At 43.0% G+C, this 24,238-nt stretch overlaps 1 protein-coding gene across 1 annotated transcript; it reads right to left on the bottom strand.

Annotated features, from left to right (window-relative positions):
* Positions 1–4,253: 4,253 nt before the first annotated feature.
* On the bottom strand, positions 4,254–22,115 carry LOC133054777 (zinc finger protein 160-like). Its single transcript, XM_061140086.1, has 5 exons — positions 22,070–22,115; positions 19,504–19,591; positions 17,984–18,069; positions 13,789–13,915; positions 4,254–10,147 (listed from the first exon to the last, which is right to left on the bottom strand). The coding sequence occupies exons 3-5, from the start codon at positions 17,996–17,998 to the stop codon at positions 8,391–8,393; spliced, it is 1,899 nt and encodes a 632-aa protein (XP_060996069.1). The 5' UTR covers positions 17,999–18,069; positions 19,504–19,591; positions 22,070–22,115; the 3' UTR covers positions 4,254–8,390.
* Between the last annotated feature and the right edge of the window lie 2,123 nt (positions 22,116–24,238).

Here is a 24,238-nt window from a genome sequence, read left to right as displayed (position 1 = left end):
GACCGAGCGACTGAACTGAATTGAACAATGTATGTTTAAGAAGCCACAAACAGGCTGTTTTGTTTAGTCTAAAGTTTAAATTAAATCTTGTATAGGCTAGAATGACTTCTCCATACCTCAAAATGTGAATATTTCTTCCCTCATTTTCACCATTTAAGTTGTTAACTCTTTCCATAGACAGCAATGATAATCGATGCAGTTTTCTAACGCTACCACAGTGGTTTATTTGCGTGCTCTGGGTCCATCCACATCCCTCGGTGCTAGACCTCCTTTTTATGTATATATTTGCCTAGTTGTCCACCTTGGGGGAAAACTAATTAAACATCATGAACAGACTCGGAGCTTAATAGGGCAATGCTTTATAGGCTATACATTTTATCATTCATAACTGATTGTCACACAAACACTGTACATGTGCTTTAAGCAGTACACTTAAAGCCAGCAGTGCTACACATCGTGAGCAGTTACACTCTGTGACAACTTTCCTGGACAATTTTTCCATCATGAACACGGGGGTCAAAAGTATGATTAGAAACAAAAAATTACTTTCCATTAGAAGTCTCTGTTACCAAAATCAGATCAATAGTACAGGAGAACTTTGTTTTCTTAACAGAGAGAAAAACCAACTTTAGTCTTGCATCAGTTTACTGTTAGTAACAAAATTCATTTACCTAATCAAAGTCAGTCTAATCTTAATCCTGACAACACACACATTTTTTTTTCCAAAATTCCTTTTCACAAACCTTTTGTCATAAACCTTTTTGTCATATTCTAGATCCAAACAAATTTGTCCTTTATATCTTTGTCCAGAAACAAACAACTGTAGGACAAAATTATCATTTTTGCTCAACAAAAATATCTTCTTTCTTTATAACTTCTTTGTTGACAACATATATCCTACTTGCTTTACATACTGAAATGCTTTGCTTATCATTTTTATATATAACAATTTTTAACCCTTGAAAGTTTTAACAAAACCAAGAAACAAGTGATTGAAATGTTACACCAGCATTTTTGACTGGCAAACTTAAGAACATATAACCTGAAAAAACACGCACTTTTTAAATAGTATAATTTTTCTTCCGTGGTACAACATGTATGCTTAATAAACCCAAACATCTTTAGACTCCCTGTTGGTTTTACAAGAATACAAAAGTAGGTAATCAGTTTATGGATTATAGCCAAATTATACATTCAATGTTAAAGCCTTTTTTCCTTTACATAGTTAACCCAAGGCTGAAGATCGAGGCAAAGTGGACTGTGTTTGTGTTTAAAGGACATGATAAATGTCAACCTCAAACTTTTTCTGAGGCAGGTTTTTGTTTCCTCAGGGTCTGAAAAAAGTGTTTTATCAAGTTAGCTTTCTCTAACTGCATATGCAAAAAGAACCTTTTTCTTTTTTTAATTTTAAGACTCTCATCTTAATCAACCTTTTCTGGAGTCTGAAGAATACTGTAGTTGTACACTGTCCGAAAAAAAAAAAAATCTTTTTTAGTCATAAATTCACAGCTAAAATTTTTCTTAATGAATTGAAGCTGAATTTCCGATTTTATATAAGGCAACAAGAATACCAATCACACAGTCACTCAGTCATGTCCAACTCTTTGGGACCCTTTATTTCCAAAGTTTTTTATTTCCTAATTTTTGCCCATCTATTATTCCTATTTTCACTTCATGTGAATTCAGTTCAGTTCAGTCGCTCAGCCATGTCTGACTCTTTGCGACCCCATGAATCGTAGCACGCCAGGCCTCCCTGTCCATCACCAACTCCCGGTGTTTACTCAAACTCATGTCCATCGAGTCGGTGACACCATGCAGCCATCTCATCCTCTGTCATCCCCTTCTCGTCTTGCCCCTAATCCCTCCCAGCATCAGGGTCTTTTCCAATGAGTCAACTCTTCGCACGAGGTGGCCAAAGTATTGGAGTTTCAGCTTCAGCATCAGTCCTTCCAATGAACACCCAGGACTGATCTCCTTCAGGATGGACTGGTTGCATCTCCTTGTAGTCCAAAGGACTCTCAAGAGTCTTCTCCAACACCATAGGTCAAAAGCATCAATTCTTTGGTGCTCAGCTTTCTTTGTAGCAGAACGCTCACATCCAGACATGAGTCCGGCCTCTGCGGACCAAAACTGAAATTACTTGGTGTGGAGGAGCAGGTGAGGGTAATTTGACGGTCCGAAAACCTCGGAAATGGAGGAGAGGGGACACCCAGGCGCAGTTTAGGGGAAAAAAAGGTACCTCACGCTCCCCACAGTGACCTCAGCTCCGCAGTCACGGTTTCGGAACTTGCTGGAAACTCAAGAACCTGGGTAAAGAAGGGAGAGGAGCTGGGGGCGGGGCCTGAGCGGACGCCACTGAGAAGGGCGGGGCGTAGGGCACTCGCCAGCTTCCTGCCGAGAGGGGCGGGGCCGAGCGGGTGCACGTCCTTCCGTTTGGTTCCCACCGTAGCTTGTCTGGGTTTAGAAGTACTTGAGGGTCTTCCGTGTCTTGTGTTGCACCATTGATTCCTCCCTAGTTTAGGTAACTGTCACAGAACAGTTTTAAAGTAAAAACTTAAAATTCTGTGGGATCATTACGCTGTAAAGTAAGGTTTATTCTTAGGAGGAGTCCTGCTGATGAGGCTGAAGGGATTCCGAGGTGTGGGAACTGAAACCTGATGTGGTGGCGGGGCTGGGTGTGGGTGAGGGTTAATGTAGGGTGGTGGCTGGACCCAGAAACCCAGAAATATTCCTGCAATTAGAATTAATTTAAGCAGTTTAAGTAAACAACTGGATTTGTGTAAGGGTGACAAGCTAGAATGTGAAACAGACAACTCTTACAACCGGCTACTTCCTACTAACACCTGTAAGGAGAAAAGTATCTTGACATCCCAGTTCTTCAAGGATCAAGCTCGTTAGACACTACAGTGCCCCAGCGACAGTGCACCCTAAAGCGAATTCAGGATGGAGAGAAACAGGCACCAGTCTGTGCTTTGGAGATACTACCTTGGTACATCAGTAAGCGCCTCATGGACCCATCCACCTCCTCAGCAAGTCCAGATAAGTTTGAGTCCCACTCAGTGTGTTTGAACTAAGTCCGTTAATACACTGCCAAGTAAAATTCAGGGTCATCAACCAGTAACTGGGAGATCTGAAAACTAGGAGAAAAAGTGAAAAGTGTCACTCAGTCATGTCCGACTCTTTGTGACCCCACCAGGCTCCTCCGAGGGCTACAGCTCATAGGGTCACAAAGAGTCCGACACGACTGAGTGACCTTCACTTTTTCTCCTAGTGCCTAGTGGGCTACAGTAGGCTCACTGCCATAGCTACGGAAGCCTGCACACAGCAACTACAGAGTAGCCCCCATTTGCTGCCACTAGAGAAAGTCCATGCAAGGCAAAAGATCCAGCACAGCAGGAAAACAAAAAAACACCGAGTGATCTGGACTGACCAAGAAACATCAGGACTCCAACCTCCAAGCAAACCTGAGCCAGCTTTATGGAGGTATGGAATTTATACTTGGGGTACTTAACTGGGTACTAAGGAAATTCTGCTTTAAAAATGGCCAACATGGGAGCTCTTTTTGACATTCCAAAACTGGCTAGAGAAAGCCAGTTTTGTAAAACATCTTTTCAGAATTCTGACCCTAAAGGATTAAGTCCTTCTAAGAGGAACCTGCATTTCTCTCCTTGTACCTTTGTGATATCAATGTTCTACCCGATCTTTTTAGGCATTTTGTTCTGTTTTGAGAACTTGGTCTGGAAGGTACACACAGGGTTATATTTGGCAGCCAGTCAAATAGACTGGGCCAGCTCTCAGGGGAATTTGTCATTAGGGGTCCCAGCCCTTAACAGTCCCTGCCATTATTTTAACCTTCTTTTGTCTACTTGTACAAGGGCTTTCACTTTCTTAGACTATTTTGAAGGCTGCATTCTTTGCACCCTCTTGTGGTGACGTGTCTTGTGTCTTACCGCCTTGAGGGGCTGTTGAGCTATTACTACTCAATAGCCAGATGGTGGATCCTTTAAATAAGAGAAACTTCTAAACTGCTACAGTTTCAGAGCTCAATAGCAACAGCTTTCGGCTTCCCAGGAGGCACTGGTAGTAAAGAATCTGACTGCCAGTGCAGGAGACAAAAGGGCAGAGGAGCCTGGGAGGCTACAGTCCTTAGGGTCGCAGAGTCAAACAGGACTGAAGTGACCTAGCATGCTCCTACACATACACAGAGAGAAACAGCTTTCTTGTAGTTTTATTTGTATCTCTGAAAAGATCAAATTAAAAGGTGAATACAAAGACATATAATGGTTAACCGTAAGAACCCCCATAATTTAAAACAACCAACGAAACAAACGAACAAAAAATTCGGTCTGGGAGAATTTATTTATGGTTTCAGCTTCCTCTCAATGGATCTCACAGGTGCTTATATAACATTCGATGAGAAACTTCGCTGTAGGTCCAGTGGTTAGGAATCCACCTCCCAGGGAACATGGTTAGCTCCCTGGTCCAGGAAAACATCATATATTGCAGGGCAGCTAAGTCCAAGCATCACAACTACTGAGCCCACATGACCTAGATCCATCCTCTGCAACAAGAAAAGTCACCACAATGAGAGGCCCAAGCACCACTAGAGTAACCCTGAGCCCAACAAATAAGACCCAGCACAACCAAAAACAAACAAATGAATCATCCCCACATTAAACAGAATTTAAGTTAAAAAAAGAATTTACAGGTTGGTAGAAAATTACACTGATATCACACCAGTAATTGCTTGGAGCAATAGCTAGGCCACATTTGGGTCAATTAATCCAGCTGGAGATTGACAAAGGGTCTTTCTTAGTGATTTTTTTTTTTTTTTAACATGCCATGCAGCTTGCAGAATGTTAGTTCCCTAACCAAACCTTGAACTCAGGCCCTCTGGGCAGTGAAAGCACAGAAATCAAACCATTGGTTCACCAGGGAATTCCCTGGGTGATTTATTTGTAACACAGAAAAATTTGGTCATTCAAAAAAAAATTTTGGTCATTCAGATGAGTAATGCATTACTTGTACTCACACTGTATTTGGCAAAACTGGTCTCATGGCCTTGCCTTTGCACAGTGGCTGAGAAATTAAGAATACACATGGCTATGTTTGTGAAGTTATCATAAGAGTGAAGGAAGTCATTACACTGGAGTGATCTTTACTGAAAATTTATATGTGGAAATAAAAAAAAATTGAAGATTGTAAGAAAAAAGTGTTTCATGTCTTTCAAAACAAATGTAAAAAGTTTACATAATGAAAATTTAAAATAATTTCTCAACTACAAGCCTTTATCTCTCACTTTCAGGTAGGGTGGTACAAATGACATTTCAGAAATGGGTATTTTTCATTTCCCAGCCTTGATGCTAGAATTAGAATATATAACATTAAAATTTAAAGACTCACCTTTGTTATTTGGGGCTTCCCAGCTGGCTCAGCAGTAAAGAGTCTGCCTGTCAATGCAGGAGACGAAGGTTTGATCCCTGGGTCAAGAAGATCCTCTGGAGGAGGAAATGGCAACCCACTCCAGTATTCTTGCCTGGGAAATTCCACAGAGGAGACTGGCGGGCAGCAGTCTATGGGTCGCAGAGTTGGACACGACTTCATGACTAAACAACTATATCCTTACTTTCTCTTCATGTCAATCAAGGAATACAGAAAGGACATGAAGACACCTATTCATACAGGGCACACTCACTGAGGCATGGCAAGGTTCAGGCCATGGTAAAAAGAAGAGACAGGCCCAAGGTGGAGCCGCTGCCTCCAGGAGGGCAAACCAACACTTCATTGCAGTGTCTGCCTGCTTAAAACCGTGACCAGGAGTCACTGACTGGAATTTCCAGGACACTAGTGCAGTAATCTGCAGGGCAAGATGCTGGCTACACCCTCCACCTGCCCACAGCCCTGCACAGGAGACCAGACCTGAAGCAATGTGTTTGTGAATAATTTTCTTGTCCTATCCAGTTTCTACCTACAGAAACCTTCCATGTTGTACAGTTCCTTTGAGCACCTCTGAATGAACTAGATAGGATGCTGCCTGATTCATGAATCATTCGACGTCAATTAGATCTTTAAAATTTCTAAGTTCAATTTTTTGCACCTTTTTTGGGGGAGGGGGGGCGGGGGGCACCCTGCCTGGCATCTTGCGGAATCTTACTTCCCTGACCACGAATCAAACCTGTGCCCTCTAAAGGGTGGAGTTTGAACCACTGGACTGCTGGGGAAGTCCACAATTTTTCTATTTAAATATATTTTGAGTCTGAAAATGCACTGCTATGGTATTTTATTTACAGCTGTCTGAATGTTCTGAAGCGGAGTGTGGAAAGAGTAACGCAAGTACAAATTATGAATATGTAATTCCCAAATTGCATGTTCTTTGGTTCCACTGTGGAAAGCAATTCTCATAGTTTGTTTCAGCCCCAAGAGCCTAACATTGCATTGTTACCATCTGTTACAAAATACTGAGGTTGGATAAAACCCTGTTGGTGGGAAGAACATGGTTCATCCAGGGTTGTGGAGATTACATTTTATGAATCAAAAGAGGAGATTCATGATACATTCTGAATAAAACAGTAGCAAACAGTAATGGCAGCAGTTAAATGTCAATCATAGACATATACATACTATTTGATTTCTTCTGATTAAATTCCCCTTAGATAACTACTCTCTTGATGGTATAGCACCCAGTCCTACAACACGCTGTGGTCTGTGTATGGAAGCGCACCCTGAACATAACAAGCATGATAAATTATGGCACAGTTTTACATTATTCTCTGCCCTTACCTGATGCCAATTCACACACCAGTGAATTGAATAATTCAGTGTCCCTGTTTTCTCAGGAAAGATGGATATGAATGAACCACACTTAATCAGGTTAGCCTCTTCATCTTACTAATTCCTCTGCAGAGACCATCAAGAAAGGCCTGTAAGAAAGCTATAGAAGGTTTTCAAACTACTGTGGAAAAGTCATAGTAATATGGCCTTCTCAAGAAAACTCAACTAATTAAATACACACTGAAGATACTGGGCTATCTTCTTACATGTCCTTCAGTTTCAACATATTTAATATACCCCTCATGCCATAAGTTTTAACATATTTAATACAATTATTCTGCAATAGTATTGGAGGTTGATGTTGGAGAACTAAAGATTTATTTATTCCTAATATGAATTGTCTGATGTGTGGCCTGCTGTAAGGACTGGTTTAAAAACTTAGCAAATTCATTACATCTATAAGGATTCTCCCCAATATGAATTTCTTGGTGAATCTTGAAGACATACTGGTTTTCTTAGAAGTGTTTTCACTTTCAGTATATCTGTTCAGTTTCTGATCTGCATAAATTACCTCCTTATGCCCAAGCTGTGAATATCTGATGAAAAAAACTATACAAAATTCATTACCTGTACAAGCTTGCTCTCCAATATAAATCCTTTCATGTTTCATAGATTTGAACTTTGGGTTAAAGTTTTAGCGTGCACATTGTATCTGTGTAATTTCTCTGAAAGACGTGTAATTTGAGGTCTAGTGCACTCAGAGCCTGGAGAAAGCCCTTGCCCACACATTTCCATGACTCCTCTTCAATATGGACTCTTGTTGTCAAATGCATCCAACTCAAGGTGAAACTTTTTCCACCCCCACTGCATTTGTAAAGTACTGTTCCAGTATGTTCCCCACCTTACGTTTGTAAGGTGTCTCTGCATTATGAACTCTCTCATGATGTGAATGGAGACCTGTTACTGAAGACCCGGCCACACATTACATTTATATGGTTCCCTCCATAAGAGTTACCTTATGGTCACTTGAGATTGACTGCACTCTAAATGTATGGCTTCTCTCCAGCATGAATTTTCTCTTGCTTTGTAAGAAATGAATGCCTTCCAAAACACCTGCCACATTTATGATGTGGGTAAGATCTCAATTCAGAATTAATTACCTGATGGTTACTTAAGTCTGGACATAGAATCAAAGCTTTGCCACATTTGTGTGGTTTTCCTCCAGTGTGACTTTTCTGAGGGTCAAAGAGATGATATGCTTTACTGCATTCATTACATTTGTAAGTTTTCACTGTAGTATAGATTCTCAGAAGATCTGAAAAGTGATTCCTGTGGCTGAAGGCTTTGCACATTAAGTACATGTCTATGGTTTCTCTCCTGTATGAACTGCCTAATGGTCAGTTAAGGCTGAACATGCACTAAAGGTTTTGCCACTGATTACATCTGTGAGATTTTTCTCCAGTATGAATTCTCCAATGAATTCCAAGGTGTGCAATTTGAGTAAGGCACCGACCACACATATCATACTCACATGCTTTCTCTTTTGTATGAACTCTCTGATTGACTATGAGGACTAAACTCTGACTAAAGACTTTGCCACACTCAGGACATATGTAAGGTTACTCTCCATTATGAATTATTTGATGAACTGAAAAGTCGGTCCTGTACCTGAATGCTGTGCCACACAAATTACATTTATATGGTTTCTCTCCTGTATGTATTGCTTGATGGTAAATAAAGGTTGAACGTGCACTATAAGCTTTGCCACACTCATCACATTTGTATGGTTTCTCTCCAGTATGAGTTCTGTGATGAACAGCAAAGGAAGCCCTGTACCTGAAGGCTTTGCCACATAAATTACATTTATATGGATTCTCTCCTGTGTGAACTGCTTGATGTTTAGTCAAGTCTGGATGTGCACTAAAAGTTTTGCCACACTCATCACATTTATACGGTTTCTCTAAAGTATGAATTCTCTGATGAGTTATGAGGCCTGAACTCTGACTGAAGGCTTTGCCACACTCATTACATTTGTAAGGCTTCTCTCCAGTATGAATTCTCTGATGATTCCTAAGGTATGAATTTTGACTAAAGCACTGGCCACATACATCACACTGATATGGTTTCTCTCCAGTATGAATTCTCCAATGGAGTGTAAAATAAGACCTGAGACTGAAGGCTTTGCCACATAAATTACATTTATATGGTTTCTCTCCTGCATGAAGTGCTTGATGTTTACTTAAGTCTGAATGGGCACTAAAAGCTTTTCCGCACTCATCACATTTATATGGTTTCTCTCCAGTATGAATTCTACGATGAATCCCAAGGTGTGCATTTCGAGTAAAGCACCGGCCACATATATCACATTTATACGGTTTCTCTCCAGTATGAATTCTCCTATGAACTTTAAGTCTTGCGTTTTGACTAAAGGCTTTTCCACATATGTCACATTTATATGGTTTCTCTCCTGTATGAACTGCTCGATGTCTAGTTAAGTCTGAATGTGCACTAAAAGCTTTGCCACACTCATTACACATGTAAGGTTTGTGTCCAGTATGAATTCTCCAGTGAACTGTAAAATAAGACCTGTGACTGAAGGCTTTGCCACATAAACTACATTTATATGGTTTCTCTCCTGTATGAACTGCTTGATGGTCAGTAAAGGCTGAATGTGCACTAAGAGCTTTGCTATATTCATAATATTTATATGGTTTCTCTTCCGTATGAATTCTCCGATGAACTATAAGTCTTGCATTTTGACTAAAGGCCTTTCCACATACATCACATTTATATGGTTTCTCTCCTCTATGGATCCCTTGATGTCCAGTGAGTTCCGAGACCTGAACAAAGGTCATGGCACACTCAGTACATTTGTAAGGTTTTCCCCTCTGTGCTTCCTGGTCTTGTGCCAGTACTGAAGGGTGCATAACAGCACTCTCACACATATTAGAAATGCTGGTGCAGAAACTAGGAGTTCTCTGAAGTCGTAAATCTGAGGTGGTACTGTTGATACTCCTCACAGCTTGAATACATTCAAATGTTTTCCCTTCAGGTTGAAGTATCTGCAGTTCATCTTGAAAGTTTGATCCATGCCTATTTTCAACAGGCTTATTTCCCCCTGCAATTCTACTGCGCCGATCACTTTCATTAGTGAGATTTTTGTTCTGGGTTATAGTTACAGACATTCCTTTGTAATTTCTTTCATCATCTCTCCCCTGACACTCAAATTTATGCAAATGCTCCTGGACCTCTCTGAGGAAAAAATATGTGATTTTATGGCTTTCAGGTCTTCCCAACATCACTGTGTGAAATACTTCTCCTTTATCACTGCTTGCTTTTGTCGGTAATTTCTGGCTTATATGTGTATGAGACATACCTACAAGATATAAAGAACCATAGGTATCCTATTAATTATAATTCATAAATAAATTCTTTCATGTTGAACACACGATCTTACACCAAAAGTAACACCCATCCTAAATGGAATTATGAATCTTCCCAGTGATGATTTTCAAAATAAAAGAAACACTAAAGGAAGAGTGTTTAATAAAGAAAGAGTAATCGGGCTTCCCTGGTAGCTCAGTGGTAAAGAATCCGCCTGCCAATGCAAGAAACATGCATTCAATCCCTGACCTGGGAAGATCCCACATGCTGTGGAGCAGCTAAGCCCATGAGCTACAACTATTAAGCCTATGCTTGGGAGCCTCGGAGCCACAACTATTGAGCCCATATGCTACAACTACACAAGCCATCACAACCTAGAGCCTGTGTTCCAAAATAAGAGAAGACAAGGCAATGAGAGGCTCACACACCACAACTATAGAGTAGCACCTGCTCTACACAAATAGAGAAAAGCTCATGCAGCAACAAAGACCCAGCACAGCCAAATAAATAAATAAAATTTAGAAAAATAAAAAAAGAAGAGTGATCACCTGTAATTCAAATTAATTTTACAGTAGGCTAGTTTCAAACACACAATGACAAAAACATTCATATAGTTCAAACCTATGTCAGCTCTCAAAGAAAAGGGTATTATCACACCATGACCCCGAAGCACACTCTACTAGCTCTAATTGGTAGTAAATATACTACTGTCTCATAATTGAGGAGAAAAAAAAAAATACATTATACACAATATACACATACTTATACAAAATTACATGCTAAAGAACAGACAGGGCTTTGCAGGTGGCTCAGTGGTAAATAATCCGCCTGCCACTTCAGGAGATGCAAAAGACTATAGAGTTCAATCCCTGGATCTGGATGATCCTCTGGAGACAGAAATGACAAGCGACTCCAGTATTCTTGCCTGAAAGAAATTCCATGGACAGAGAAGCCTGGCAGGCTACAGTCCATGGGGTCACAAAGAGTCAGACACCTCTGAAAGATTTGAGTATGCATGCAAAGAATAGACAATATATTATAATGGTAAATAATCCAAAAGAAACTAAATAATGAATAATGTAAAAACTAAAGAGCAGTTTCTTAAAGAGATGGGAATACCCAACTTACCTGTCTCCTGAGAAACCTGTATGCAGGACAAGAAGCAAAAGTTAGAACCGGACATGGAACAACTAACTGGTTCAAAACTGGGAAAGCAGTACGTCAAGGCTGTATACTGTCACCCTGCTTATTTAACTTATATGCAGAGTATATCATGCAAAATGCTGGGTTGGATTAAACACAAACTGGAATCAAGATTGCCAGGAGAAGTATCAGCAGTCTCAGATATGCACATGAATCCACTTCAGTGGCAGAGAGCAAAGAGGAATTAAACAGCCTCTTGATGGAGTGAAAGAGGACAGTAAAAAGAAGCTGGCTTAAAACTCAACATTCAAAACACTAAGACCATGGCATTTGGTCCTATCACTTGATGGCAAATAGATGAGGAAAAAAAGGAAACAGTGCCAGATTTTATTTTCTTGGGCTCGAAAATCACCATGGATGGTGACTGCAGCCATGAAATTAAAAGATGCTTACTCCTTGGAAGAAAAGCTATGACATACCCAGAGAGCATATTAAAAAGCAGAGACATCACTTTTGCCAACAAATGTCCACAGAGTCAAAGCTATGGTTTTTCCAGTCATCATGTATGGATGTGAGAGTCAAACCATAAAAAAGGCCAAGTGCCAAAGAATCGATGCTTTGGAACTGTAGTGCTGGAGAAGGCTCTTGAGAGTCCCTTGGACTGCAAGGAGATAAAACCAGTCAGCCCTGAAGGAAGTCAACCCTGAATATTCATTGGAAGGGCTGATGCTGAAGCTGAAGCTCCAATACTCAGACTCCTCGATGCAAAGAGCTGACTCACTGGAAAAGACCCTGATGCTGGGGAAGGTCAAGGGCAGAAGCAAAAGGGGGCAACAGAGGATGAGATGGTTGGATGGCATCACTGACTCAATGGACGTGAGTTTGAGCAAACTCAGGGAAATAGTGAAGCACAGGGAAGCCTGGCATGCTGTAGTTGATGGGGCTGCCAAGTATCAAACATGACTTAGTGACGGAACAAAAAAAAGAACAAAAGGGCAGTTTACAACTGCACAACAAACACAGCATTAGGAAATAAAGGATTCATTTAAAACAATTTTCTATTTTTTGGTCATACCACATCCCTTGTGGGATTTTAATTCCATGACCATGGAGTGAACCTAGGCCCAAGCAGTTAAAAGTGCTGAATTCTAACCACTGGACTACCAGGGAATTCCTTCATACGATTTAAAACCAAAACAAAACACACTTTTATAAATATCTGTGATAAATCTATCAGTATATTGACGTATAGGCCATTTTATGATATTAACAAGTAATTCATACCAGTTACACTGGATAATACATAAAGACCATCATCTGTAAATTTAAAAAATTAGTAAATGAAATATTCTCTACTTACACAATAGCCATTCAATACAGCAATTCCCTATCTATACAGTAACCTTATCTAGTTCACTGGCCCCAACATACATGTAAAGGAACACGCTTTGGGGTTCTCTGGTGGTTCGGGGGTAAAGAATCACCTGCCAATGCAGGGCACATAGGTTCAAGTACTGGTCTGGGGAGATTACACATGCCTCAGAGCACCTTACCAACCCAGGAATCGAATATGGGTCTCTTGCATTGCACACAGACTCTTTACCATCTGAGAAACCAGGGAATCCCTATACAAATAAATAATAGATAACACAAATAGAGAATTATCTAGCTGACTCTCAATATATTACCATTAAAAGAAAAGAGAAATAGAAACAAAAGAGGATACATCATCAAATTGGCTTCCGACCAACATCTAGACTCAAACAGCGCTGGGAAGTCCCAGGACACAGCACATCTGGAGTCTCAATTGGGAAAAGGTCCCAGGCAGCGTGTCCACTCCATGGGTGAGACTTCAAAGATTGCAGTTTGGGGTTCCTGCTTATAATCCCAGGACACAAACTGACATCATCAATCTGTGAGCAAACAGCACCTCTGGTTTCATCTTAATGTTGTTTGTTTCGTCTTATAAAACTTGGATGCTGCTAAGTCTGGGGCTTGGTTGGCCTGAGCCGCTCCATGGGCTGAACAAACTTAAGATTTGTCCCCTAACTTATTTATGGTGCCACAAGCCTTGCACTCACAGCAGGCAGTCAGGGCATTCACAGTCAGGGTGCGTCCAGGCAGGTGAGAAGGAAGGTCAGAGGAATGCACTGCTTTGTCTTGAAGCCTAAACAAGACTACTTAATTTCCTTAACATCCTGGTGGCTCTATACCTGCAAATACAGGAGGCATGGGTTCAATCCTTCACAAGTTTGAAATGAGCTTTATAAATGCTCAAGCTGTGGAAAAACTCCTTGTGTATCACACAGTGGGCAGGTCACCTGAAGAAAGGACAAGTTTGAACTCCTATGCCAATCACAAGGCCTTACATGTGAGAGTCAACAAGGCTTTGAACTCAGTCAAGAAAAACAGGGGTTCCCAAGAGACACAGAGGAAACATGCAGAAGTACCCCAAAGTATATCACCACTTCGGAAGAAAGTGATCCTCACCCAGAGACAGCAGGTTCCTGAGGGTCTCCACCATCACGTCCTTGTACAAGGTCCTCTGGGCAGGGTCCAGGCATTCCCACTCCTCAGGAGTGAAATCTATGAACACATCCTTGAAGGTCAACTGTGCCTGAAATGAAAACACATTTCACCAACGGGTCCTGAGGAGGGTTCTTATTTTCACAGAAAAGGAGAAGAAGCGAGACAGGTAAGGTCAATTCAGCTAAAGTAATATTCTGATAGATTTATACAAATCTATTTGGAGCAAATTGGTGGTCTCTAATTTAATTTCCTGTTTTTTCATAAGATGATGATATCCTCCAATCAACATGAATTTGTCATATGTGTGGACAAGACATGAAAAATAAACAAATTACAATCAACAGTGGGTTGTTGATGCAGAAGTGTTACGTTCGACACCCTGAGTGACATTCACTGTCTAGATGAGCTACAGCAAGACTGGTGTCTTCAGAGATGACAAAGTCCACAGTGGCTTTAAAAGAACACAGATTGTGATGAGGATGTCATCATCACACTGACGAGAGGTGTCTCAACACTTCATACACACTAAGCGTTACTCTAAAGACTTTACCCATATCAACTTGTCATCAACATAACAGCACGTTAGAGAAAGATCTGTGTCCATCTTACTGGGGAGAAAACTCTGTCACTCTAAGATATCACTCATATTAAATAGTTAAGAAATGAGGCAACAGCACCTGAGTTCAGGTGGTTGGGAGAGACAACTGAACCGAAGGAATCAGAGTTAAGTAACACATAAAAGACCATCCACAGAGAGTTCCCAGAGAATACAGGAGATGAGTTCAAGGAAGCTGAAATGCAATGGAACAGCAAAACGGTCACTATACAGAATCACCCCCTCTCCCCGCTAATCCACACAATGTCAATAATCTGACTACTATTTACATCATTCATATGATGAGGTAGGAAAAACTTAAAGTCATGGAATACACTTAACATACAAGTGCAACTGCTACAAAGCATAAAGCATATTTATGAGATGATGTTTTGTAATAAAACCAGAGTTGCGTATCCATGCACTCATGCATGCACATGGAAACAAACAACTGATTGAAACAAGAAGAGTTGTCTTTATTTTTTTATTTCATGCAATCAAAATTTAACTGAGCACCAACTCTGTGTCCCAAACTGGGAATACAGCAGTGAAGGTGATGGAGCTTACAATCTAGCAGCCAGTCAGCCAATTACATCCATAATTTTAACATTATTATTGTTATATGTGCTCTGAACCAGGCCTGGTGCTAAGAGAAGTTATCAGAAAGTCTTGACCTACATCAAGAAATCAGATGAGGTCTCCGTGAGGAAGAAACACTTAGTATTGAAATGGTGGGAAATGGAAGAGTGTTGTAAGGACAGAGAACAGCCTGAGTGCCGGCTCTGAGGCAGGAAGATATTTACTGAACAGAAAACCAGCCAGTGTGACTGGGACACAGGGAACAAAGAGGGGTGATGCCAGCTACAGGCTGCTTTCTACAAGGTCTATGGATTTAGGACGTTTTTCCAAAAGCTACTGGAAGTCACGGAAGTATCTGTAGGAGGAAAGACAGAGGTTTAGATTTGTGTTTTAGAGCTCACTCTGTTGTGTGTGAAGGTTGTTGTTGTTCAGCTGCTCAGTCGTGTCAGACTATTTGCGACCCCATGGGAGCCTGCCAGGGTGGCCATTTCCTACTCCAAAGAGTTGCCTTTTGACACATTCTGGGATGATACTCCCATTTTCTTTTACTTGTGTATTTCAGCATCTTTGGGACATTAAAAGTCAATCAGTTGTACGTTAGTAAGTTAGTCAGCATTCTATGTCTTTTTTAAAGCTTGTTTGTTTTGGTTATGCTGGGCCTTCATTGCTATGAGTGGGGTTTCTCTAGTTGAAGCTGCAGTACCCAGCTTCTCCTTGCAGTGGCTTCTCTTGTTTGGGAGCACAGGCTCTATAGAGTGTGCGGGCTTCAGGAGTTATGGCTCCCGGGCTCTAGAGCACAGGCTCAGTAGTTGTGATACATGGGCTTAGTTGCTCTGAGGCATCTTTCCAGATCTAGGATTGAACCCGTGCACCCTACATTAGCAGCCACATTCTTATACACTGTACCACCAGGGAAGTCCTCAACATTATCTTATTGTAGTTCAAAAAAATAAAAGGATACTAGTTCAAAAAAATAAAAAGTAATACAAGCAGAAAATAATATACAGAAGATTTATTCTAATGTGTATAAAATACCTGTGTTTAAAAATAATATGAAAGCTTCCCTGGTGGCTCAATGGTAAAGAACCCACTGGCCAATGCAAGAGACATGGGTTGTTGCCTGGTCTGAGATCCCACATGCTGAGGGGCAACTAAGTCCCTGAGTCTCAACTCCTGAGCCAGAGCTCTAGAGCCCAGTAGGTGAAACTACTGAAGCCAGCGTGCTCTAGAGCCTGTGCTGCAAAATGAGAGAAGCTAATGCAAGGAGAAGCCCCCACTGCAACAAGAGCGGCCACCACTCAACGGAACGAGGGAAAAGCCACTGAAGCAACGAAGACCCAGTACAACAAATAAATATATATATTTTTTAAATGTGACTTTATCCTTAATTTGAGGTATGTAGTTATGTATGTGTATGAAGTATACACAATCAAAAATTTATTATTATACTCCATTAATGAAATATTTAATTAAGATTAGGAAAGTTGGGGAATTCCCTGATGGTCCAGTGGTTAAGATCCCACAATTCCACTGCATGGTTTTGGGTTCAATCCCTACTCACAGAACTAAGACCACCCAAGCTCACCATGCAGCCAAAAAGAAAAAAAATTAGTAAACTTGATTTCACAGTTTAAATGAGAAAATGTAATGAAACACTCTCTAGACCTGAAGTCTCTTTCTCAACTTTCCATTCCATTGCCAAACACTAAGATTTTCAAGATACACGCATTTAGTTTTATTTATTATTATTTTTTAAAAAATTTAGTTATTTTAATTGGAGGCTAATTACTTTACAATATTAGGCGGTTTTTGCCATACATTCAGATCAATCAGCCATGTGTGTACATGTGTTCCCCATCCTGAAACCCCTCCCACTTCCCGCCTCCCTCCCCATCCCATCCCTCTGGGTCATCCCAGTGCACCAGCCCTGAGCACCCTCTCTCATGCATCAAACCTGAACTGGTGATCTGTTTCACATATGATAATATACATGTTTCAATGCTATTCTCTCAAATCATCCCACCCTCACCTTCTCCCACAGAGTCCAAAGACTGTTCTATACATCTATGTCTCTTTTGCTGTCTTGCATATAGAGTTATCATTACCATCTTTCTAAATTTCATATATATGCGTTAGTATACTGTATTGATGTTTTTCTTTCTGGCTTACTTCACTCTGTATAATAGGCTCCAGTTTCATCCACCTCATTAGAACTGATTCATATGTATTCTTTTTAATAGCTGAGTAATATTCCATTGTGTATATGCACCACAGCTTTCTTATCCATTTGTCTGCTGATGGACATCTAGGTTGCTTCCATGTCCTGGGTATTATAAACAGTGCTGCGACGAACTTTGGGGTGTCTGTTTAAATTCTGGTTTCCTCAGTGTGTATGCCCAGTAGTGGGATTGCAGGGTCATATGGCAGTTCTATTTCCAGTTTTTTAAGGAATCTCCACACTGTTCTGCATAGTGGCTGTATAGTTTGCATTCCTACAAACAGTGTAAGAGGGTTCCCTTTTCTCCACACCCTCTCCAGCATCTATGTACTATGAAATCCATTCCAGTACTATGTACTGGAAAAGATTCTCCCTCTTTTCCAGATTTTAACAAGTATTGTGCACACTAATACCTGACTTCCACATGCAGCTTCTTTACCCTGGTTGACAAAGAACAGACAGCACATCCAGATGGGCCCTAAGCAATCCCTGCTGCTCAACAGCACTGAGACCCTGTCTCCAACCCATGGGTGTGAAGCCCTGCCCAGGACGGTGCCCAGGGGAACCTCCTCACAAGGGCCAGATCACGGGGTCATGGAGAGATGGGATCTAAGTGAAGATGACAGACCCTGAGGGAAGGCCCCGGGTGAGTGTGCATGTACAGGAGTCAGACAGGACACTCCAGAGTGAGACACGATTAGTGAGTCCAGAGAAGGACATTTCAGGAAGGACAGACTGAGAACCTACTGAGAATACGACCTTACCCGAGAAAGAGCCATTCCTGACACGTTTTCTTTCACCTTCCTCCTCTTCTAGGCTTCTTCCTCAGGTGACACAAGTCTTCACAGTTCTATCATGAAAGTGGAAAGCATGCTGTTTAACGCTTAAGAGTCAACACACCCCCTTCCTGAGCCCCAAGCACACACACAGGGAAGCCCTCACCATGAGGATCAGAAAGTCCTCTGTACCCACTGTCTCAGGAGGGACTCAGGACAGTCAACTCCCACACAGAGACCAACTTGGGACTTTCCCACACCTTCCCTTGGATCACACTCCCCTCCTGGTGAGGCCTCATATACACAGCAGCAGGGGCACCTCTGCTGACCCCACGATGCCCCTCAGGTCACACAGCAGGCCCTGGTCCAGCCCCACTCAGAGCAGCGCGCCCTCCCCACCCCCAGGGCCTGATCTCAGTCTCAGAAGTGGAGGCTAAGAGCCCTGGTGCTCAATGCAGGATCCAGATTGGAATCATCTGCGGCTCTGTGCACATTCCTGGGGCGAGGCCCCACACGAGATCCTGAGGAGCGTGTCTGATGCGGGAGAGATGACTAATGAAAGGGTTATGTATATACATACCATACAACGTGTGACCATGTGACACGTGTACACTGTGAAATATTTATCACAATCCACGAACCAACACATCCATCACCTCCAAATTCCCATGTTCTGTGTGTGGTGACAACACTGACGACGTACTCTCCTGACAAATTCCCAGCATGCAGTAACAGAACAGGATTAACTACGGTCAGCATGCTGCGCATACCTCCCCAGGACGCACTCATTTTACAACTCATAGTCTGTCCCTTTTGACCAACATCTCCCATAACAACGCTTGTTTCACACACACACACACAAACACACACCCCTTCACTGGGTTCATCAAAAGGTCCACTCTTGCTCTCACAATCCTCCTGGAGACCTCATCGAAGCTTCCCTTCACCTTCTCCCATTTTTCTACCTCTTCTCCATGCATGTTTGAAAAAGAGCAGAGACCACTAGGCATGTGTATTGCAACAGAAATCCACCCAAGCTGTAAATCCAAGGACACTGGGCACTGAATATGGAGAAAAAGAACCTGGTGCTCTGGGAAAACCTGTCAGCAACTGTGGACGTTATATAGTTGAGAGACAGGTGGACTGAGAAGTCACAAGATGAGAGAGGCCCCAAACTCACTGGCTCCTGTTCTCCCTGCTCACAGCTAAATGCAAGATAACCACAGGAAATTCAGCATCTGCTGCTCTGGGCAGCTGAACTGCTGGAAGGCAAAGCTGCTGTCCAAGATGGCAGCTGGTCCCTGGATGGACAGAGCTTAGTAGACCTGGGGGCTGCAGTGAGCAGTGACACCACAGACTAAAACATGGGGACACCTCAAGACATTAGATCTATCGGGTTTTTTAGGACTCTCACATCTTTTTGCTTTGAGTAATTAAGTCTCCACATGGGGTAAGGATCAATTAGAGTTGAAATGTCCAGAACAGATATGGGAACCATCATCACTCACCCTGTAACCTCCATTTCCCTTGAGAATTCTTCAGCAAAACACACATTCATAGCCTGTGACATGTTGTAAGAGAGATGTTGCACACATCCTGGAAGGAAGAGGAATACAGGGGCATCCTTCAATGAAGGGAAAAGAGGAAACATTCCAAATAATCAAAGGAGAAGGGCATGTCTGATGAAGGTGATTAATATAGAGGCAGTAAACCTGGTTAACATGACAGAGAATATCAGAAGGAGATGGGGAAGACGTTTCTGGCCTAGACCTGAAGGAACAGAAAGAGCAAGGGCAATAGTGATATAATGACCAAAGGTAGACGTAGCAACTAAGATTCGAGACAGAGAAGGTTTTGGTGTCTATGAACAAGGACTAAGTGAATGTGAGCAGGACAGACTGACCATGAGAATGGGGTCAGCTCCCAGGATGAGGCTGGAGACACTGGCAGCAACCTGAGGAGTCAGGATGCTGCCCTGAGGACATGGGGAAGCCAGTGGAGGTAGGAGGCATCGGTTCACATTGATCTTTATTCACAGAAGACGGCTCATGATTCTCTCTGACTCTGAGCCTATGCTCCTGCCTCCATCCTACTATTGTCATTTTTCATTTTGCAAAACTGGGATCCATTTCAAATTCTAATACTAACTGGGCAGTCACTCCAAGAACTGCCACACACCCAATTTGGTCAATCATTTCAGGGATCACTGTTGCTCAGCTTCTGGACCTGAGGGAAGCATTGTCAGATCAACTCAGCTCACTAGTTACGAGATCACATAAAAGAGAGGCAAATGGAGCATCAGACTAACTGCTTAAATTACGTCGTGACTCTTAATCTCTACTCCACACCAGAAAAAGGGAAGGGGTTGACTCACCTCTGAGAGAATCAAGTCACTGCCGCAGCCCCCACCTCTATAGCCTCTGCATATGAATGTTATCTTTTAATACAGATAATTACAAAATGCACAAGCCTTACAGACAGAAGTTTTGCAACTCTCATTTTCATCTGTATAATTTAAAAAAGAATGTTTTAAACTTAGTAGATTTTAAAGCCAAAAATCAATGTATCACGACTTAATAATACATTGTATAATTGACTTATACAATCGATTCAGCACTCTTCTGGATCTAGTCCCCTCCACCACCTGCACACTACTTGTTTCCCCTTCATTTTGTTTATGTTTCCCTACTTCTTTCTCGTCTCCCTTCCTCTTCCCCTCTGCTCTCCTGCTGTGCCTGTCCTCCTCTACTTCTTCCCTGATTCCCATCCGGCCTCTCTCTGCCATCTGTTCCCCGTCAAGATGCTTTCTCTCCAACCTCCCTGGTGATCCTCAATCTCCCTGCATTTCTGCCTTTCTTCCTCCATCTCTGCCCGCCCTTCCTCCCAACTCTCTGGCACCCATAAGTGGCTATGCTACCTTTCAGCGTCCTTTCTCAGCTCCTCCAACCACTAGGAGCCTCCTTTCTCTCTCAGCAGGATATTGTCTGTAAGTCAAGGTCCCAACACTTGTATCCCCTTCGCGGGCTCTCTGTGTGAACTGCGTCTACATTGTTGCCCTCTTTGGGACCCCTGATTTACAGCCCCTCTCCCTTAAAGGCTATAGAAGGGTGCGGCAGAGGACGAGATGGTTAGATAGCATCCCTGGACTCAACGGACACGAATCTGAGCGAACTCTGGGAGATACAGGGTTCGCAAAGACTCGGACCGAACAACACCTCCCTATCTTGCTCACCTTTAACTCTCAGGAAATCCTGCCTTTCTCTAAACTTTCCCCCTAACCGCTACCTTCAAGGCCGATACTTTTTCATGTTGTTCTCTCTTCACAAGTTCCTCACAATCCTCTTCATTGTCATCGCTTCTCCCTCATGTTTTTCTTCATTTTCTATTTCTCTAGGAGTCGCTGTCTCTACTTCTCCTGACAACGCCTCGCCCACTATTTACCGGGATGGCGACTGAATACGAAGCCCGGTTCCCGCAAAAGCCAAGCAGCAGCGGGTGGAATTTGGGACGGAAGAACCTCGGCTGTCACGTGGCTGGCGCAGGTCACCTCCCCCGACACGAGTCAGGGCAACATCACTATGCCTACGGGGCAGAAACACCGGCCTGAGGAGACGCGAGGACAGAAGGGCTGGCAGGGAGGGGGTCTCAGAAGCGGGGCGGGCTCTCCAGAATCCCAGGACCCGGGAGACAACGCGGCCTCTCCGGAAGCGGGGTGGTCGGCGCGGCCAGGGGCCGAGAGGACGAGGCTGGGGGCCGCGGAGCTAATAAACCCACCTCGCCGAAGAGAATTGTATGCGGTGTAGGAAGGGCAGAGGGCTCGGTGAGGTCAGTACATGGTTTGAAGCAGGAAAGAGAGCGAAACGCAGCGTCTCTGTGGACCAAAAGCTGGAAGCGGCTTCAGAGCAACTTTAAAGCAAAATGGAGGCGCCCCTTTGCTGCTCATCAAGACGTCTGAACTTGCTGGGGATGGTGGGAAGGGCGCAGGGATTTACAGTCACTAGCGAAGCTGAGGCTCAGGATACTGAGGAAAGGAGACTGCAGGCCGGAGGTATGATTAGAAAGAGAGAAACTCACGCTGAGCTGAGAGACCTCCACTTGCCGCGCTGCGCTTCCGGGTTTGCGGGACGCTGCGCGCACGCGCAGTGAAAGGGCGGAGCAGCCTGGGGGCGGGGACTCAGCAGAGCCTGGTCGTCGGGGGGCGGGGCGTTGAGCGAACACGCTGGGGGACAGCGGGAGCCACAGGATAGGATTCGGGGCGCAGTGGGCGGGGCGGCGGGGAGAAAGAATTCATTACTGTAATCACCTCTGAAGCTGATTGCAGTCAGAATATTAAAACAGGCCTGCTCCTCGCAAGGAAAGTTATGATAAAACTAGACACTGTGTTAAAAACAAAAGGCATTACTTTGCCAACAAAGGTCCCTATACTCTAAGCTATGGTTCTTGCAGTAGTCAGGTAGAGATGTGAGTTGGTCCATAAAGAAGGCTCAGCATAGAACTGATGCTTTTGGATTGTGGTGCTGGAGAAGAGTCTTGAGGGTCCCTTGGACTTCACGGAGATCAAACCAGTCAATCCTAAAGGAAATCAGTCCTGAATGTCCACTGGAAGGAGTGAGGCTGAAGCTGAAGCTCCAGTACTTTGGCCACCTGATGGGAAAACCTGACTCAGAAAAGTCCCTGATGCTGGAAAAGACTGAAGGCAGGAGAAGGGGACAACAGAGGACGAGATGGTTGGATGGCATCACCGACTGGATGGACAAGTTTCAGCACACTCCCAAGAGATGCAGAAGGATGGGAAGCCTGGCTGCTTTAGTCCATGGGGTCGCCAAGAGCCGAACAAGGCTGAGGTACTTAACAATAACTGCTCCTCGCCCCACCCGTCCCATATAATCATCTCAGGCTTGAGTCTAGCACTGGCAATCAACCTTAATGCACAAAATGTAAAATTACCCCTCAAATGTCATCAGATTCTCCAATCTTTTAGGATCTTTTGCCACTATTACACAGCACTACCCACTGCACATGTCAGCAATCCAAAATTCAGCCCTATCCCCACTGGCTTTCATTGGACTGGAAAACATCCAACAAAAACCCACTTCTTTAATTCAGAGAAAAATTTCTACACTAGTATCAGACCATAGGGGCTCCCCAGGTGGCTCAGTGGGAATTTGCCCGCCAATGGAGATGCAAGAGATGGGGCTTCATTCCCTGAGCCGAAGATCCCCAGGATTAGGAAATGCAACCCACCCCAGGATTCTTGCTTGGAAAATCCCATGGACAGCAGAGCCTGGCAGGCTACACTCCATGGGGTTTCAGAGTCAGAGGCAACAGAGCACAGTGACCATTCTATATTTCTCTTTCACTCTAGTGCTGATACAAGTAACTAGCATTACTGAAAATAATCTTCTAAAATGAAGAGTCTTTGTAGCCAATTTATTACTCTGGTCATATAAACCAGAAAAGGACAGTAATAAGCCTCCCTAACACTTGAGAAGAAACTGCAGGTCTATCACTAGTCCCCAAAGTCGAAATTCTAATCTAGTTCCTGAACACTTATTACAGGATATTTATAAAATTATAAAGTGTCATGTTTTAATTAAAATGATTTTCCTCTATAAACTACTATGTATTTCGTGCACTATTTGTGTCAGGATTTTACATGAAAAGGACTCAAACCCCGGGCCTCTAATGTCCACAATTGAATTTACTTGCGGTGGAGGAACGGGTGGATGAGTAGGAGGGTCCAAAGTGACTCGAGACCATGGATAGGGAGCAGAGGCGCAGTTTAACAAGATAAAAATAAAAAACAGTACAAAAAACAAAAAACATTTGCTGTAAACTCCATTTCTGGGCATGAGGGGCGGGCCCAAGTGGGCCAGAGCAGATACCAGCATGTTCCATCCTTTGGTTGCCGAGGCATTTTGTCAGGGTTTAGAAGTACTTGGTGCTTCACGGGTGGCTCAGATGCTAAAGGAATCCACCCAGAATGCAGCAGTCTGGGTTCGCTCCCTGGGGTGGGTACATCCCCTTGAGGAGGGCACAGCAACTCACTTCTGTCTTCTTGCCTGGAGAAAACCATCAACAGAGGAAGTTGGCAGGCTACAGTTCATGGGGACCCAAAGAGTTAACATGACCGAGCGACTAACCACACACACAGTGTTTCAGGTCTTGAGTTCCACCACTGATTCATCATTAGTTTCAGTAACTATCTGTAACAGTTTCAAAATAAAAGCTGGAAATTCTGTG

Source organism: Dama dama, chromosome 4 (assembly GCF_033118175.1).
Source record: "Dama dama isolate Ldn47 chromosome 4, ASM3311817v1, whole genome shotgun sequence".
NCBI lineage: Eukaryota > Metazoa > Chordata > Mammalia > Artiodactyla > Cervidae > Dama > Dama dama.
The sequence above is the reverse complement of the archived record's forward strand: the minus strand, read 5'-3'. Positions and strand labels throughout refer to the sequence as shown.